At 42.7% G+C, this 17872-nt stretch overlaps 2 protein-coding genes across 5 annotated transcripts; one reads left to right on the top strand and one right to left on the bottom strand.

Annotated features, from left to right (window-relative positions):
- The first annotated feature begins 2036 nt into the window (after nt 1-2036).
- zgc:153704 (uncharacterized protein LOC767759 homolog) lies at nt 2037-4219 on the top strand. Of its 2 annotated transcripts, none has more exons than XM_041951703.1 (6): nt 2037-2212; nt 2648-2787; nt 2905-2978; nt 3094-3207; nt 3317-3418; nt 3507-4219. In XM_041951703.1, the coding sequence occupies exons 1-6, from the start codon at nt 2120-2122 to the stop codon at nt 3524-3526; spliced, it is 543 nt and encodes a 180-aa protein (XP_041807637.1). In that variant the 5' UTR covers nt 2037-2119; the 3' UTR covers nt 3527-4219. The 2 variants fall into 2 exon arrangements, with proteins under 2 accessions (XP_041807637.1, XP_041807636.1); XM_041951702.1 differs by having other exon boundaries at nt 2045-2212; nt 2905-2984; nt 3507-4210.
- Nucleotides 4220-4242: 23 nt separating this feature from the next.
- On the bottom strand, nt 4243-17650 carry LOC121616868 (zinc finger X-chromosomal protein). Of its 3 annotated transcripts, XM_041951700.1 has the most exons (9): nt 17271-17650; nt 14578-14674; nt 14211-14276; nt 13962-14090; nt 12363-12512; nt 11416-11544; nt 11189-11323; nt 10900-11043; nt 4243-8420 (listed from the first exon to the last, which is right to left on the bottom strand). In XM_041951700.1, the coding sequence occupies exons 2-9, from the start codon at nt 14642-14644 to the stop codon at nt 7120-7122; spliced, it is 2121 nt and encodes a 706-aa protein (XP_041807634.1). In that variant the 5' UTR covers nt 14645-14674; nt 17271-17650; the 3' UTR covers nt 4243-7119. The 3 variants fall into 3 exon arrangements, with proteins under 3 accessions (XP_041807634.1, XP_041807633.1, XP_041807635.1); XM_041951699.1 differs by having other exon boundaries at nt 13962-14276; nt 17271-17648; XM_041951701.1 differs by lacking the exon at nt 11189-11323 and having other exon boundaries at nt 13962-14276; nt 17271-17646.
- Nucleotides 17651-17872: the final 222 nt, after the last annotated feature.

The raw sequence follows: 17872 nt of genomic DNA, 5'->3' as shown, positions 1-17872 counted from the left end.
GTGATGGTTTGTTTAGTCCCACCTTCAACTGAAAATGTCCTCTTGGCACACTTGTTAATGACAAGGAGTCTCGCAAACCTCTGGACAGATTTACCTTTAATTAGCTGTTGAATGTTCATGTTTTTACGAAGATCATCCAGAAGCATCACTGTGAAATTTGCTCCAGATTAGACCCACAGTCAAACTGCATGGGCTTTCCTCTAGCGCCACCTTGAGGCCAAATTGTGTTTGGAGCTTGAAAAATGAGTGAAGGGATCTGTTGTTTCATTCTATCTATTACTTTGGTATTCTAGTGTGTAAAGAACATATATTAATACTAATATTTTGTTCGTGTTGAAGATCTATGACAGAGAATTTTAATAATCTTTATTCCTATTCCCAGTTTCCAACCTTCCCATAAACTTTATAATATCTGTAATTTTATTACAGTCATTTCTTTCAGTTTTTCTCTGCCTTCAGTGAATGTGGAGTATATAGTGTGTTCATGTACAGTGTGTGCGTGCGTGTGTGTGTGTGTGCCTCGGAGCTCCTGGGCACACAGGACAGAAAGACAAATAGTCTTGTTACTCTTGTTACTACTTGAATGGGAAGTTTCAGTTATTCATGAAAGTCAGATAAAGTGGAGCAGTTCATCATGTCCTCTTCATCAGTTTTCTGCGACCCAAAGTCACACTTTTTGAGATTAATGCTGCATTCAGATTATATTATTCAGACTATAACTACGAACGTGCAAGTGGGAGAAACTGTTTGGTGAAGCTGGGTGAAAAAACTGTAAACTAACACATGCAGCTACACTGAAAATAAATCCGATATTAACTCTAATTCAACTGATTAAGTTGATCTAGAAGGGCCTACATACACAGCTTGTCATTATCTGGTTTCACTTATTATCAAACCTTTAAAAAAATGTAACACAGTCGCTTATGTATTCACTTTGCATGGTGTGACTACAAGGCCAGCAGCGGTGGTGCAATCTTGGAATCGTGTGTGAACAACCCCGAGCATGAACTCATTTCACCCCACATGAGTTATACGATTACACAGAGCCTCTGCAATAAATTGAACCTTCTGTAAATCCACATGATGCTTTGATGAATGAATCTATTGTGTAAATGTAAACAATTATTCAACAGCTGGAGCATTTCTGCACTTCTATAAATTGCTGGTTAATGTGCACTAAGTAGATTTCTGCAGCTGCACTCTTATCTAAGCGTGCAGGAATAAAATACTTTCATATGCGGCAAAAAGGCATGCCTGTTTAAACTGGAAAGGTATGTAGGTTGGAGGAGCCTTTGCTCTGTGCATGTATCTGCCTGCTGTGCACAAGACAACTTATTGAATGAATTCATCTCTTCATCATCACTCCAGGATTCCTATCTTCTAGAAGAAAGGCCGAGTGATTTAATAGTCCAGTCATGCTCCACGTGCTGATGAAAGTTGTGTGATATGGTCAAAGATTGTGACATTGTTGACCTTGGAAACAGCAGGTCAACAAGCATTTCAGTTCACCAAATGTTGATTCGTGCACAGGCCGTCCAATCCGCGAGGGCATTTGTGTTGTCTCTGTGTTTTGCTTTTGCAACTGCTGACGGATGAATTGTATTCTGTGGTCTCGGCCACAGAAAGCACTGGAGGGCGGCCACTGCTTTGTTTACCACTCTTGGTTACTGTGTTTTTTTTACAGCTTATACTCACGAATAGGAGGCTGCAACATGAAACTGCATTATCAAATCCTGCGCTTTCCAACTCTAGCAGTGTGACAGACAGCCTAATCCCTACCCATTTGTTTTTATTTCAGGTTTTGTTTCTTGGCATGTTTTTCCCGCCTGCTGTCCACTGCCACGCATTCACCCCTCACACGGTTGATTGCGTCCTGCCCAGGCAGGGGTGAAAGCTTCCCTTGTGGCTGCGAAACTGTATGTTTGTCTGAAGCTTCACGTGTTTGAACCCATCCCAGCTCCGGGGGTTTGTGTGGGCGTTGGTGTATGTGTGGGTGTGTGCTGGCTGGGAGGGAAATCTCTCTCTCCACTATATAAAGGGTCGTCAGGCAAAACTTTAACAACAGATCTCCAGATCTTCATCCACGCTCTCCTCCATCATCGCTTCAGTGACTGCAGCCATGACTCCACTGGTGGCGGTGCTGGGAGCCGTGCTCTGCTCCTTGGCGGTTTCTGCTGAAGTCGTACCCCCGGCAGACTTCAATTTACAGGCGGTAAGACTCATAAGTGGGTGAAGGAGTATGTTCTTTGAAATGCATTTAAATGGCCATGCACTTGAATTAGTTGTGTATTTGCCATGTTTTTGCAAGTATTAAGGTGACATTTTAGGAAAAAAATCCGTGAGGAATCAACTTTTCTAAACCTACAATCATGTGTGGACAATTGTGTGCAAAAATCTTATGGATGACTACATGTAGAAATCCCACCACACAGACATATGAAGACTGAGCTGACTTTTCCAGCTGCTTAAAGTACACTGACGGCAGATCACCTGGTCTCAGTGTAGCGGAGGTCTCTGTCTTTCTGTGGTGCTTGCACTCGGTTATGTCTTAAAACTGTTTCAGAGCAGGCCACAGGGAGTATTTCTGTGAGTACGTGCCGTGTTTTTTGCTTTACTTCTGCTACGTCTGCCTTGCGTGTGTCCACAGGTGGCAGGGAAGTGGTACCTGATCGGATTTGCCACTAATGCCCAGTGGTTTGTCAACCGCAGAGACAGCATGAAGGTTGGCACGGCCATGTTCACCCCAACTGCAGACGGGGACCTGGACCTCTCATACTCCAGTCTGAAGTGAGTGCGAGAGGACAGACGGGAAGACATGAGATATAAAAAAAAAAAACAAAAACAATCAAACAAAAAAAGATCAGCGGTGGCACTGTTTATCATTGTTCATTGGTTTCTTTGCAGTTCTGATGGCTCTTGTTGGAGAATGAACAACCTGGCCAGGAAGACTGACCTGCCGGGGAAGTTCACCTACACAAGTGAGCGTGAGTGCTTGCACACACACATAAAACACACGCAGAGCGTTCGACACTTACAATTAAACCATCCACATCGTTTCTGCTGTCACATGATCTGCCCTCGACCCCTCATCAGGCTGGGGGAATGAGAACGACATGCGCGTGGTCGATGTGAAGTACGACGAGTACGCCCTGATTCACACCATTAAGACCAAGGGGGGCGACGTCACTGTTGTCAACAAACTTTACGGTAAAGTCACCAATAGCCCTGCTGTGTTCCATCCTGTGAATCTGAACGTGTTCAGCAGCTCACTACAGTCATGCACGCTGTAGCAGAATCATCTCGTGTGGTTTGACAGGCCGCAGCATGGACCTCAGCGCTGATCTGCTGGAGAAGTTCAGGCAGTTCTCTTTGGAGAGTGGCGTCCTGCCTGAAAATATTGCTTTCCTTCCCAAAAATGGTACGTCTCATATCAATGGAGATGGTTTGATCTAAACATGAGTGATGTTACATGCTAATCACCTTACTCTTCTGTTTTCCTCCTTTAGAGGAGTGCCCAGCTGCCTAGCTTTCCAGCACCGTATGTCAGGGATGCTGTCTGAAGACCTTAACTTTTGCTGCAAATATTCTACATCCATCGAGGTCACTGCCACAAGATTTATTCTTCACTCTGCTCTTTCAGATGTTGTATTAACAAGAGCTCCCAATACAACTAAACACGATGTAGAGCCTGGTTTCAATATACAATACTTTGCTTTTACCCACCTGCAGTTAGGAACTGAGCATCCACTTGAGACATGTCCTGAGACATATAAAATGCTCTGCTTTCAACAATCATGTGTCTGATATGGTCTTTCCATGAAGAAGTTCAATTGCCTTGTTCCCTGTGGAGTTTTTTGACCTCTAGTTGTGCTTTGGAGCTGTTTACTCCCCGTTTTGTCCATCTTGTGCACGAGGACGCACATGCACGTTAGTGTGGGTGACGCAATACATATTCCGGCCGTTGGTTTCACGCTACTCCACGTATGTACAGACGGTGGGAACGCAACAAGAAATGCATGAATGCATACATGAATGTAAACAATGCAGGTTGCAAACGCAAAGCAGGTAGGAGACGTGGTTTTGACGAAATAAGGACTAAGGACACACACAACGCGTTTTGATGAGTAACACTAAATGTAAAAAATGTTCGTTCACAAGAAGATTCCTGAGGACACCTGCAAACCACACAGCAGCAAAACTGAACAGATAAACTTCAACGAGCAAATAAAAGACAAACGACTAAAATACTTTGCTTTTATTACCTTTTTTAACAAATACGCTGAAGTACATCCATAACAACACAGTTCAGATTTTCTTTTTATCAAGTGTTTACATCTACACGCTTTGTACAGATTTGTATACAAAACAATAATTTACGTCCCATAGAAGTCTAGTTACACTTAACTATACAACAACTTGTAAATGAAATAAATATAAAAACAGAAATAATCACAGGTGATAACAAAAATGTAAAAAGCCATAGTACAAGTACACCACCAGCACCTGCCTTCTGAAGTTGCATCTAAAAAGATATACATTTTCCCTTTCTACTGGTAAAAGTACATCTGTGTGGGGGCAAAAAAAGAGTTCAGTCCATAGAGTCATAACAGCAACACCAGATACACTGTACGATTCCTCTTTAGAACAGACAGTTATATTAGGATGCTGATGTGATTTCTTTCTTAAAAAGGTGCAATATGTAAGAATTGGCCACGTCTCAAAGGTCACACCAAACAAATAGGGGCACGCATATCACCACTAACTGCTTCTCCCTTTGCTTTGCTACAGCTATCTTTGGCTGTAGCTACTAGCTGCCATTAACTAGCTAGCTTAGCTGTGCAGCTAATGACCCTGTCAGGTCTCAAGTCTGCTCAGACTCAAAGCAGCGGTGGTTTGTTGGTTTGGGCCCAGGATCTGAGGCAGGAGGGGGCCAGTTTGACAACAGGGAAGGTGATTTACAGCGGCCCCGACAAGGACTCTGACTCCGGGAACATGGAAGACAAGGCAGGGGAGGTGTGAAACAGGAGAGGAGCAAGAGACTGGTCGGGCAATGGCAGCGTGTAAAGCCAGAACATTTTCACGTGACTTGGCGGATTAAAACATTATTTTTCACATTGTGTTGATAATTTGGGCTAATTTTGTAACATTTTAAACTAAAATCCTTACATATTGCACCTTTAACCCAGCCTAATATCGGTATCACACTGAGACTTGTAAATTATGCGTTTTCTATGATTAAACAGATATCAGGTCAATTCGTTTGAAAAACAAGTTTGTTCATAGAAAAACAAACCAGCTCGCCGAAAACTTACATTTTCCTCTTCACAAAAATCAGCCTTTTCAAACTGATGGGATGGGATTCCACGACCCAGGTAGCATTAATGGATTCAAAATACTGTCAGTCAGGGCTTCATCTCTACTGCTTCGAGCACTGGTTCTGAACAACTTACAGTACACTTACTGATTGGAAACTGAACTATCAGACAGGTGTGTGAGAGGGTAATGATCGCATGGTGATATAGGTGCATATGTGAACTTTTATTCACTACCATGACAAATCCACTATTTCACTGTGTATTCTGTGTTAACTCTATGATCGTAGACCCCCTGTGTACAAAGCTTAGAATGTTTAGCCGTGTTTCCACCAAGCAGTCCAGTTCAGCTCGTTACGATTATTTTTGCCATTCCATTGGCAAAAGATGCAGATGTGACCAATAGAAACCCTTCATTCATTCCCATTTTTCATTACCCCTCCATTGAGGTTCCAAACGAGCTGATCCAATTCTAAAATGTGCAGTTAAAACTGCAGACCACGGATTGGTAAGATCTCGGCATCTGCACTGTTTTTTCCAGCAGTCTTATCTTTTTTTTCAAAGCTCATCACCACGTTGCAGTAAACAACCACATACCGAGAAGAAAGAACACGAAACATTCACTGTCCTCCACTGAGTTCTTGTTATAAGAGAAGCGCAGCTCAGTGCATAATGTGTGTAAGTAATGAGTGTGTAGTTGATCAAATGAGAAAGAAAGCGGCAAGAAAGTGGCGTTAATGCTAGCGGAGCAGAGGAAAAGGGTAGCAGTAAGTTGCAGTATCGTTTACAACATGTCAATTAATACAAGCTGCTGCTCCTTAAGACGAAGAAAAGTCTTGTTGTTTCCCCAACTGCTGGACAGTGAAGGGCCCTGAAGCCCCAGTAACAACCTGGCCTAACATATAGAGTACTGTCTGCAGTGGAAACACAAAACAGATCTTGGGTTGAGGTACATGTAGGCATGGGTTAGGTTCGGCTTTCAAGGGTAATATACCAAAAGTGTTCGGTGGAAACACGGCTATTGTCTCTCTTCTCTGGGTGCTGTACACAGCCAGCCTTGTTTCTGTTAACACAACAAAAAGCACTATGTTACAGAGTGGTGGGTCTGAGCACCAGGAAGCACAACAGATGCTTTTGTTTGACTTTCACTCTTCCCCTCTCTCTCTCTCTCTCTCACACACACACACACACACACACACTCTCTCTCTCTCACACAGACAAATTGATACACACAATCTCTCTCTCTCTCTCTCTCTCTCTCTAACACACACACACAAACCACAAATGACTTGCATTACTGCGTTCATCATGATCTTTACCAGGATGGCAAGTGCTACTGGGAACAGGTTGCTAATCCATACTGCTGTGTTTAGTACATTTCAACAAAATGACGCAAACGTTTTGCAAATTACACTTCAGTTTTGAGACAAATAATTAGGACCATTGTGATTGACAACTGATTGCTGCCTGCAAAATTAAAAATGTATATCTACAAAGAGACATCTGCACAATCTGCCATGCACACTGTCACCAGCAAGGGACATGCAGTTAAAAGTGCAAGTCTACGGAGGGGTTCTGTTGCTAACTCTGACAGAGCATTAACGTTATGTACATGTGTATACATTTCTGAACTAACATTAGGCTGAGGATCAAAAAAGAGCAAAACAACAGAATGGACTAAGTGCAGCACGCACACACCACATTATTTCAACATGAAGGGTGTCGTGCTGAGGGTGCAGTGATTTGGGTGTGATGGTTGCTTCAACATTGTTCTTTTGTTGTGGCACAGTATTTGGCTCGGTCAGAGTCACTCTGCCTGCACCACGTCCTTGTGGTGGCGCATGATATGCTGGTTCTTCTCAGAGGGTCGTCGGAAGCCTTTCGAACAGATCTCGCAGCGGTGCGGATAGTCTTTTGTGTGAATGGAAATCACATGTCGCTTGAAACCCGAAGCGTCTCCGGTGCTGTAGTCACAGTACTGGCACTGGTAAATTCTCCTTTCTTTTTGTCCTTTGCCAATAACTACAGTCACACTGCTGGCTAAGCTGGCAGCACTGACTCTGCCGGGCGGGCCAGAGCTGCTGGACCCGCTAGGTGCAGACTTTTTAGGCGTCGCAACAGGAGTGTGCGTCTCTGTCCTCTTGGCCTCACTCTTTTCAGGAGAGGCCTGTTGGTCCTTTGTGTGGACAGACAAGATATGACGACTGAGAACAAAAGGGTCTGCAATTTTAAAATTGCAGTGCCGGCACTGATGGAGTTTCTTGGTGCGGTGGGATACCGAGTGCTTCTTTAGTTCAGATGGCCGGTGGAAGCCTTTACAACAGATGGCACATTTGTGTGGGTAGTCCTTGGTGTGAACAGATATGATATGGCGTTTCAGGTCACTGGAGTTGGAACTTTTGTGATCACAGTGGGCACAATGGTGGGTCTTATTCTCCTCGTGTGTTAGTCCGTGCTGCATTAACTCCTCTTCCTCTGCAAAGGTCTGGAAACAGCGCTCGCATTTGTATGGCATCTCTTTGCTATGCTTAGTCTTGATGTGTGTCTTGAGATTAGAGGAATCGGCCGACTTGTAGTCGCAGTACAGGCAGGAGTAAGGCTTCTCGCCCGTGTGTGTGCGCATGTGTTTCTTCAACTCTGACGGGTGTCGAAAACCTTTTCCACATTCCACACAGATGTGGGGGAAGCTTTTGCTGTGAACAGCCAACAAGTGCCGATTGAGCAGTCCTTGCTCAGCAGTCTCATAGTCACAGAACTTGCATTTATGCATCTTGGTGGGTGGTGGAGGCGGCTGGTTCTTGGGCTCTCTGTGGTGGTGCTGCAGTCTGTGAGAGAACAGCGCCGCCTGCTGGTGGAACTCCTTACCACACATCTCACACTCAAAAGGGGCCTTGCTGCTCAGAGCGTGCACCTCCATGTGGTTGTGGAGGCTGGCTTTCTTGTTGGTGGTGAACTCACAGTCTGTACATTGGTACTTTTTCCTTGTCAGAACATCCTGGTGATGATTCTTGGTGTGACGTTTCAGGAAACCTCGTGACTTGAACTTTTTACCACAAAGCATGCAGGGGTAAACTGTCAGAGGCTGGCCATACGGACCGATGATGATGGCTGGAGAGAAAAATGACAAGAGGGAGACGGAAATGACAACAGGGCCATAATCTTGTTTTACAAGCTGACTTTTTGTTATCTTAGCTTCCATTTCAGTGTTTAAATCCTTTAAAAATAACAACCATTTATGTATTTAACAAGGTCATATATTCTATATATTCTTTATTGACAACAACCCCAATAAAAACAATATCACTGACATTTTGTTCTTGATGTATGAAAAAAATAAATAAATCTATAAATAAAATAAGCAGCCACATTATCTTTCCTTGAAACTTGTGAGACAAGTAATAAAGTACTTGTCCCCATGCCAGAGCAGAGGACATACCATCAGCCACAGCAGCAGTCACAGTGAATACTGAAAGTTTTCAGATCCATTTTCCACATTTTGTTATATTTCAGACTCACCTTACTCAATTCATTTTTGCCCTCATCAATCTAGACACAATATTCCACAATGACTTTCTGCAGTGTTCTGTAAATGTTTTATAGATAAAAAATGGAAAATCCTGTTTACATAAGTATTCAGACCCTTCACTGAGTACTAGGCTAAAGCACCTTTGGCAGCAATAACAGTCTTCTTGGAAATGATCCCACAAGCTTGGCACACCTTTCTTTTTCAAGTTTCTCCCATTCTTCTTGGCAGAATCGCTGAAGCTCTACTAGGCTGGATAGGGATGTCGGCACACAGCCACTTTCAGATCTCTCCAGAGATGCTCTATTGGGCTCAGGTTCAGGCTCTGGCTGGGCCACTCCAGGACTTTCACAAAGGTTTCCTTAAGCCACTCCTGTGTTTTCCTGCTGGTATGCTTTGGGTTGTTGTCTTGTTGAAATGTAAACATTCACCTCAGCCTGAGATCCGGAGCACTCTGGAAAAGGTTTTCAGTCAGGATTGCTCTATATGTTTATCTGTATCCATCTTTCCCTCTCTGAACTAGTCTCCCTGTCTATGCTGCAGAAAATATAGCCACAGCAGATGCTGCCACCACCATGTTGGACTGTAGGGATGGTGTTAATGAGGTGATGCTCAGTTCCTGGTTTCCTCCACACAGACCATTGGCATATACTTCAATCTTTGTTTCATCAGACCAGAGGATTTTGCTTCTCATGGTCTAAGAGTCGTGCTGGTGCCTCAAACTCTCAGCAGGCTGTCATGTGAGGAATGGCTTCCATCTGGCCACTCAACCAGATGGAGCCACAGAATAGAAGTCCTTCTGTTCGGTTCACCCACCTTCACAAAAGGAACTCTGGATGTCCTTCTTAGTGAACATTGGCTTCTCGGTTACCTGTCTGACCAAGGCCCTTCGTCCCTCATTTGGCTGGGAGGTCAGATCTATAAGGACTGTCTGTAGTTCCAAGTTTCTTCCTTTTGAGAATGATGGTGGCTACTGTACTCTTTGGTACTTTGAATGCTGCAGAAATGTTCTTGTATCCTTCCCCAGATCTGTGTCTTGACACAATCATGTCTTGCAGGTCTGCAGAAAATTCTCTTGACTTCATGGCTTTCAGTCAAGCACACACCATCAACTGTGAGACCTTAAATAGACAAGTGTGTGCCTTTCCTAATTAAGCCCAATGAATTTAGTTCAGCATAGGTGGACTCCAATCAAGCTGTTGAAGCAACTCAAAGACCAGTGATGGAAGTAGAATGCAGCAGAGCTCAATTTCAAGTTTCGTCACCAAGGGTCTGAATACTTATGTAAATTTAATATTTCAGTCTTTTCCTTTTAATAAATTAACAAAACATGCCTGTTTTGCGTTGTAATTGTGGAGTATTCTGTGTAGATGGATGAGGAAAAAATTAAACTGAAACATAACAAAATGTGAAAACTTGAAATGGTCTGAAAACGTTCCGTATGCACTGTAACGGCTGCTAGTCAAGTCATAGAGGGGACTGGAGAGATACAGGTTAACACACTGTGCTAATACACAGGCTTGCTGACAGTCTACATGTTGCGTTAAGTAGAACTGTGTAGTTTTTGCTTGTATTCATGAGTAACAGTGACTCCTGTCTCACATTGTTATTTCAAAGCAGGGGTGTCTCCAAAACATCGGAATAAACCAACCGGATAAACTAGTGGAAGGTAACTGCTGGACAGTGCAAATGACAACTAATAAACCACTTAAACTTTGGTTGGACCGACTGGTGCCATGCTGAAGTCACAAACAGCCACCAATAACAAACGTAATGTGTTGCGTTCTGGTCGAAATAAAACTTCAGAATCACTAAGGACTCTGACCACATATATTGTGCATTTGTTTTTTTTTCTTAATAAAAATATTATCAACTTATCAATAATGAAAATAATGTGGATGTAGCTTTTATCCATAAAGCATCCTTTCTGCTATTGCTGAGCACTGCATAACTCCACTGTGGCAGTTACGATCTACAGGCTTTTTTATGGTGTGTTGAGTGATTAATGAGCATTTACCATTTAGAAGGCAGCTTCAATATCCACTGACTTAGTGTTGCTCTTACCTGTCTGTACCTGGCGAGGCTCCGACCTTCTCTTGCTCTTGTTGCGCTGTCTATTGATTTCATCAACCCCGTCAGATTCATCGATGTGCAGCAGCGCGCTGGCTGCGCCGTTTCGGTTTTCACAGCTCTCACTGTCCTCCGCACCTGTCAAGACCAAGAGAATGTCTTTAACTCAAAAATAACCAAAGTCAGTTTGTGTAAAAGCTTAAGCCAAGACACTGAGAGACGTGGTTGATGCACAGGCTTCCAGTGTTGTTTTAAAAGCAATTTAATAGACAGGGGTGCTGACCATAAGCAGCTGCCCAGGCCACAGGCATGAAGTCCTTGCTTAGAGACACGCTGTCATACGAGCGGTCGTGAGTTACTGGCTCTTCACCTCCTACCACCACCTCCATATAAACCTCATCAGTCACCTTGGACCCACCTGTAGATGAGCCCAACATGTACAAAACCAAAAAACTAGTGACGTTTAGTTTCATGACAGTCATCCCCGCTCGTTAGATCTAAATAACTCACCGTGGTTTCCTTGATTGTGATGAGAATCCCCGACAGACATGTAAACCATCTTCTCTCTGAGTGCCTGGCCTGAAGACTCAGTTAACGCCACACTCTCTGTGTCTCCATCACTGATGTCAACCGATTCTCCTGCAGAATGAAAACACCTATTTAATCCTCCATGTTTTTGCACATCTACAACAAATTATTTGTCAATCTGTGGCAATCTGAGCCTCAACCTCAACAGGTTTCCACACAGCTCACCAACTTACATTTAAGACCTTTAAAACCTTTTTAGAATGCAATTAGTGTCTGTTTCATGATAATATTGGCCAAAGAATGAAAGTATGATGGAAAACCAGTGGGGACAATATGGTCTAGAAATATCTCTTAATATATCACATTTTTCTCAGGAACTTCACAGCAAAACATCACAATAATTCCTAATGATATTGCTAATTAAATAAACATGATTTGGAATATATGGATAGATGAACCAACTCAAAATGATTAATTCAAGGTTTTACTAAGATCCTCCCTTGCCAATTATGAAATTATGAGCTTCCAAGTACAGTAGTGACAGTCCATGCTACAAGTCTGGTGGTACTGACAGAAATAATTAAAAGCCTCCTTTACGCACAAAACACTGCCACAACACGCCTGCCTGTCCTGTTTATGTAGGTAACTTCCCGCCTGCAATCCAGCATCAAAACATTTTATAACTAACATGATTGTCTTCAGGAAATATTTAAGACTTGAAATTTAAGACTTACTTTCTAAGGCTACTTAACAGACATGGTAACCAAACTCCCTTGTATTTTCTTTTTATTTGGTGTGTTTTTGTTTTTTTAAACAAGACAATTTCATAGATAAAACATACAGCTAATAGGGTGTTTTGCAGAAATCACTAGTACTAATGAAGGGTCAGATTACAGCCTAACAGGATCTGAGGCTTAACTGCTACTCACCCATGTCATCCTCCCCAGAATCAGCCTTGAAGATGTACACCTTTATCACCTCCTGCCCATCCTCATCCTTCTCCACTTCCTGGTCCTCCACAGCTCCTTCCACAGTTACTTCTGTTCCATCCTCAGACACCATTTTACCAGCTTCGTCCACTAGCAAGGGGACACACGCATCACATTTTATTAATGACATGCAAATGTGTGGGGTCTGACAGACATGAGCTGGTGACAGTGTTAATTCTGACAGCATGAATGCTTAATAACTCACCACTATTTGTGTTTGGTGACGATGCAGCTTGGATTTAATTTTAGCACTTGTGGATACCTTTAAGTTCTTCCAAATCAATCACAACACATCTATTTTTGCACAAGCTAGACCAAATACCCAATAAAAGTTAATCAATTCTGAGATAAAGGACCATTAATTATCTCCCAAATAATTGGGATCACAGTAGTTCTGGTTCATCAACACAACAGCAAATGAAATCTTCTACCATTTCAAACAGTTTTTTTTTTTTATCTCAAACACTCTATATCCTTTTATATGTTGTTAGTGACCCTTTATTAAGGCATCAGTACCTAAAGACAATCTCAAAGCATTTAAAAAATGTTGTGTGTCCACTACCACACAAAGTTCAGATTCAATTCTAACACCACATGTTAATGACTCTGCTTCATACCCATCTTCAGACTGAACCAAGTACCACTTGTTTGACAAGGAAAATGTACAGTGATGCAGTCAGTACTGTGTAATTGCTGCAATTATTGCAGAATGAGAGGAAATTGGCTGCTTCTGCTAATTATGTGGCTATGGTACCAGCGTGAACCTTGACATTTGTAACAGTCCGAAACAGTTCACAATCTCAAGTGTCAGCAGTTACCAGAGTGACAAGTTTGTCTTCTTTAGACTGACAAAAATCATCAGAACAGATAGATACTTATCATTAACCTGGAACTGCAGATAAAAAAAGCATTTTGAATAAATTTGGCACATTAACATGACATTGATTAATGAGGGCTGCCCCTGATAAAGAGCAAATATATGAATCAACTCCTGTATGAAAGCTGAACATTAAAAATTATTTATTCTGTGTTTTCTGTCATGTAAACATTGTACAGTTTTATCCACATTTAAGCATGTGAAGGCCTCATCTACACTTAGTGACAGGCCATTTACATTTAGCCACATATATGAAACTCTGTTGGCCAGATCACAAAGCTGATTCCAAGTCCTCTTTTGCTTTCCTGGCTACATGCAAATCAAACATGGTTGGCTCTCCTCCAGTACAAGAGGGGGTGGTAATGTACCTGAAGCTGCTTGGTACCTGACAAAAAACATCAGAAGAATAACTTCAGCACTAGAGCGACGGATGCATTTATCCCATTTCAATATCTGGCCTGACCCTCTGGAGGTGGCTCAAGCAATCTGTGAATTTATTGATTGGATACATTTAAACTTTGCTTTCTTGACTCAAATTGCTATCCCATCTGCAAAAGACACATTGAGTGACTAAGTGTAAATGGGGACCATATGGTTTCCAGAGGAACTATGGCACATTTGAATCCAATCCCACCACCGCCAGCGCAGAAGAGTACACTTACAGGATATCATTAGATAATCTCCACAGCCATCTTGGTCATCCTCCTGCTGCTCTGGGTCCAGCCCATCTTCAGGGATGTCTCCCATGGCAACACCTTCCTCCTCGCCCTCCAGAGCCATCACACAGGTTTCTACAGCGACATCTTCATCTTCATCGCAGTGCACATACTCAGAAACCACATCCTCAACAGCATCCTGGATGACTAGCTCATCTGGGGCAAACCTGTGAACCGCCATGCCTTCCCCCTCACCTTCTGACACCAACACAGTCTCTTGAAGCTCCACAACAAACTCCTGCCCGCCGGCACCACCCTCATCTGGAAGAAGCAGGATTACCCAGTTAACCAGATAGCATTCAAGAGCAACGGTTTAATGTGTGTGAATGCTTTAAATGGTACATTAAATGTTGTCACTGATTTCTTACTGATATCATGCAACCATATGAACTTGCAACGAACAGCCACCTCATCTCGATCCAGACAACACTTTACTTATAGCACTTAAATATTTCAAGTTATCTGGCTAACCAGAGTCCTGCTTCTTGAAATATCCCAACACTACCATTATTTACACTTTGTGTAACTAGAAACACACATTTATAGAAGCATGGCTAATTACCCGATCCGTGTAATATTATTTTAGGCTCTTCAGAATGTATTGCAAGCCTGGTGACATCCTCATCCATTGTCCTCGCACAGCATTTGTTACTGGAGAGCTGAAAGCAAATGACAGAAAACTTAAGATTTTTGGTGATTGATGGAGGGGGAAAAATGAACAAATAAAGATGGGAACAAAGCCAAACAAACCCCTGCAATCTCAACCATTGTAGTTTTTCGTTATTAAACGATTACTCACCAAAGTAACTTAAATCAGTCTGTCACTACAGCCTCACACATTATTTTATACATGTACAGTAAATATTTTCAGTATGATAAATAGCTGACTGGACCAATTCACTGCACCCACTTTTTCTCACACGATACAATAATGTCAATAACTGTCTTGAAAAGGTTTCCATGTGCTGTTTGTGCTAAAACTGTAAATCTCAAGCAATTGAATCTACATCCACTCAAGCAAAAATCATGTGTGTGTTAGTGGCCATAATGTGATTTGAAACCATTTGAATTTCACAAAAGAAAACTAGATGATGCAGACCATAAAATGTGATTCTAACATCGTACGCCAGGCGAAACAGAATCAAGTAGTTTATTTTCCAGATGCACCCATGGAGAGCCACAATGCGCTTGTCATACTTTGCTCACTGGACACAAACGTGGTGTGTGTGTTGTTAATTTGACACTAATGTGATTCACATGATAGAGAAGTCACTGGCCTGGTGTTGCACAACTGCTGCAGCCTGACCATCACCCTAACCGCTGATACATATTCAGCCTTAAAAGACTAATGTAGCAGTAAATACTGTATATGCTGATTTGTGTTGCCTTGATAACATTTTGAACACTTGACATTTTTTTTTTTTTTTTTTTTACCAGAAGTAGGGACAGATTTCAAACCTCAACTTACAGCAGCAACCACAATGTTTTGCATGGACAATCATGATAATTGATTAATTGGTTTGAGTAATTTTTTAAGAGAAAAAGCCTAAATTATCTGATTCCAGCTTCTTAAATGTGAAGGCTGGTTGGTTTCTTCACTCCTCTATGACAGTAAACTGAATGTATTTGGGTTGTGGACAAAAGAAGACATCTGAGGCTGTCATCTTGGGTTTCGGGAAACACTGATCGAAATTTTTCCACTGTTTTCTGACATTTTATAGACCAGACAACTAATCAATTAACCGAGAAAATAATCAATAGATCAATCAACAATGAAAACAGTCCCTAGTCGCAGCCCTACTAACAACTGGAATCAAAGGATTATTAATTTGTACTTCACAGTACTTGTTTGTTGAATCAGCAGAAACTTTTCAAACTATACCCTGCCCAAAAAAGCCATATTTACCTATGTAATAAATGTTACATTAATTTTATAGAACTGTCAGTTATTCTTGAAGCCATACTAACTGCTCAGTTTTATATATATTAGTGTGCCTGGCTGCATCCTGCTGCTGAAATGGAGAGCTTCGTTTGTTTTAATATTTTATTCACATATATTTACACACCAACAACAACATAAGGTGACCTGATATAAAAGACATCGCCTCAGTGTCAAATTCAGTGATTTTTTTACGGGGGGAACAATCAATAATCGATTTGATTACTATTAAGAAGAAGGATTTAGCAGCATCGGCTTGGGTCTGCGACAAATGACAGCAAGTGAAATGGCCAGTGGCATAATTGCCATGGCTGCATCACAACTTCATCTACCGAATTTAAACAAATATTTCTGCCCGACTGGCACTTCCTTCACCGTTGAGATGGAGGTGAGACAATATGCGACAAAAAGCCCTTCCTGTCACCCACACACACTGGGGGATGCGGAGATGTAAACAGTGGCGTGGACGATGCAGCCAGGGTGCCGTTTTATTTCCACTCATTGTACCATCCCCCACCTCCAGGTGGAAAATGATGACAACGGTGTGTGAAGATGTGGTGGACAACACAGCACACCAGTGTGCAGAAAGATGCCGCCGACACATTACTCGGCTGATCAGACTAACTCGGCTACTCATTCATGCGAGCCTAAACACAGCGTTAGGAAATGATTAACGGTAATGTCTTCAACTGACCACTGGAGTATCGCTAGCACCGATTGCACACAAGTCGGACTGTCACGGCCAAAACACACATATAGGAAGAGCTGGTTGCAACGACATACACACAGTATAATAAAAGCACATATTAAAGAAGGGAGGTTATGTTAGGTCCACACTGGCGCGGTTCCGTGGTAGCCAGCTAGCTGGAGGAGGCTAAACACACTCATTTTCTAAAACCGATTTTCATCACACTAGCGTCCGCCATTTTGTTAGCTTGGTGTCTGGACAAATGCTAATTTAACACTAATTGAAAATACCCCCGGCAATGAGAAAATGTTGCTTGCACCTCCGTCGAAGGATAAAGTATACATTAACTGTTATAATCGATTACAAACGGAGTTAGCGAACGACCACCGGCGACTACAAAAGCCCGCTCCTTTCAGGCTAGCTAACTGGATAGGCCACAATTGCCAATTACGGCCTCTATAGAGGCCTGGGCCTGAGAAGAAAAGGCCCACCCTTTGCGGCCTCTCAATGAGAATAAAGAAATAAATTAAAATACCACATGCATGCAAAAACAAAGACACACGGACACGCACAAATGCAAACATAGCTCTGCAAACGGGCGCCCCAAGAGCAAAAATGACCCGCGTACCAGATTTATGCTGCAGGGATGGCCTCCGTCCGCTCCTCGGCTTCCCAGGCCGCCTGGTTCCCCCAGACTCGGGCAGGATTCAGTCGGGAATTTTGTGTTATTTGGGCGGGCCGGAGAGGAGCAGAGGAGGAGGGGTTAGGGGTTGTTTCTGGAGCTCTGCTGAAAGCAAAGCAGGACGTCTGGAGCCAGATCTTGTCATGCTACAGCCCCCCGCTCCTCCAGCTCCGAGGCCGCCGTCAGCACTACACGTCACAGCCCGAGAGCAGCAGGAAAATGCGGAAGGGTTGTGGTGGAAATCACACCGGCAGGCACCAAACAGGCCATAATCTGACGACCGCCGCTCAAACGGGTTATGTCAAAACGTGCACTGTAGTGTTAATTTTAATTAGTTTCTGCCCTAAGGTTGATATATTGCTAGTGATGTTCCGAGGACCGCTTCAGTTCCGCATACAGCAGACTGGTATATGGCGGTGAGGTGGACAATAAAAGGTGATTAAACTATGACCTCCAGGCAGAGCATCCGACATTTAAACAAACCGCTGACTACTTTCAGATCAGACAGACTAATGTACTTGTACTTTACTTGAATATTTGTGTTCTAC

The sequence above is a fragment of the Chelmon rostratus genome, chromosome 14 (assembly GCF_017976325.1).
Source record: "Chelmon rostratus isolate fCheRos1 chromosome 14, fCheRos1.pri, whole genome shotgun sequence".
Lineage (NCBI taxonomy): Eukaryota > Metazoa > Chordata > Actinopteri > Chaetodontiformes > Chaetodontidae > Chelmon > Chelmon rostratus.
The sequence above is the reverse complement of the archived record's forward strand: the minus strand, read 5'-3'. Positions and strand labels throughout refer to the sequence as shown.

Coding starts and splice junctions, on each gene's coding strand:
- zgc:153704 (XM_041951702.1), top strand. CDS start 2,120: ATGACTCCACTGGTGGCGGTGCTGGGAGCCGTGCTCTGCTCCTTGGCG. Junction 2,985..3,093: donor GTTCACCTACACAAGTGAGC/GTGAGTGCTTGC, acceptor ACCCCTCATCAG/GCTGGGGGAATGAGAACGAC. Junction 3,208..3,316: donor TGTTGTCAACAAACTTTACG/GTAAAGTCACCA, acceptor GTGGTTTGACAG/GCCGCAGCATGGACCTCAGC.
- LOC121616868 (XM_041951699.1), bottom strand. CDS start 14,644: ATGGATGAGGATGTCACCAGGCTTGCAATACATTCTGAAGAGCCTAAA. Junction 11,545..12,362: donor TTCTGGGGAGGATGACATGG/GTGAGTAGCAGT, acceptor TTCATTCTGCAG/GAGAATCGGTTGACATCAGT. Junction 11,044..11,188: donor GGCCTGGGCAGCTGCTTATG/GTCAGCACCCCT, acceptor TGGTCTTGACAG/GTGCGGAGGACAGTGAGAGC.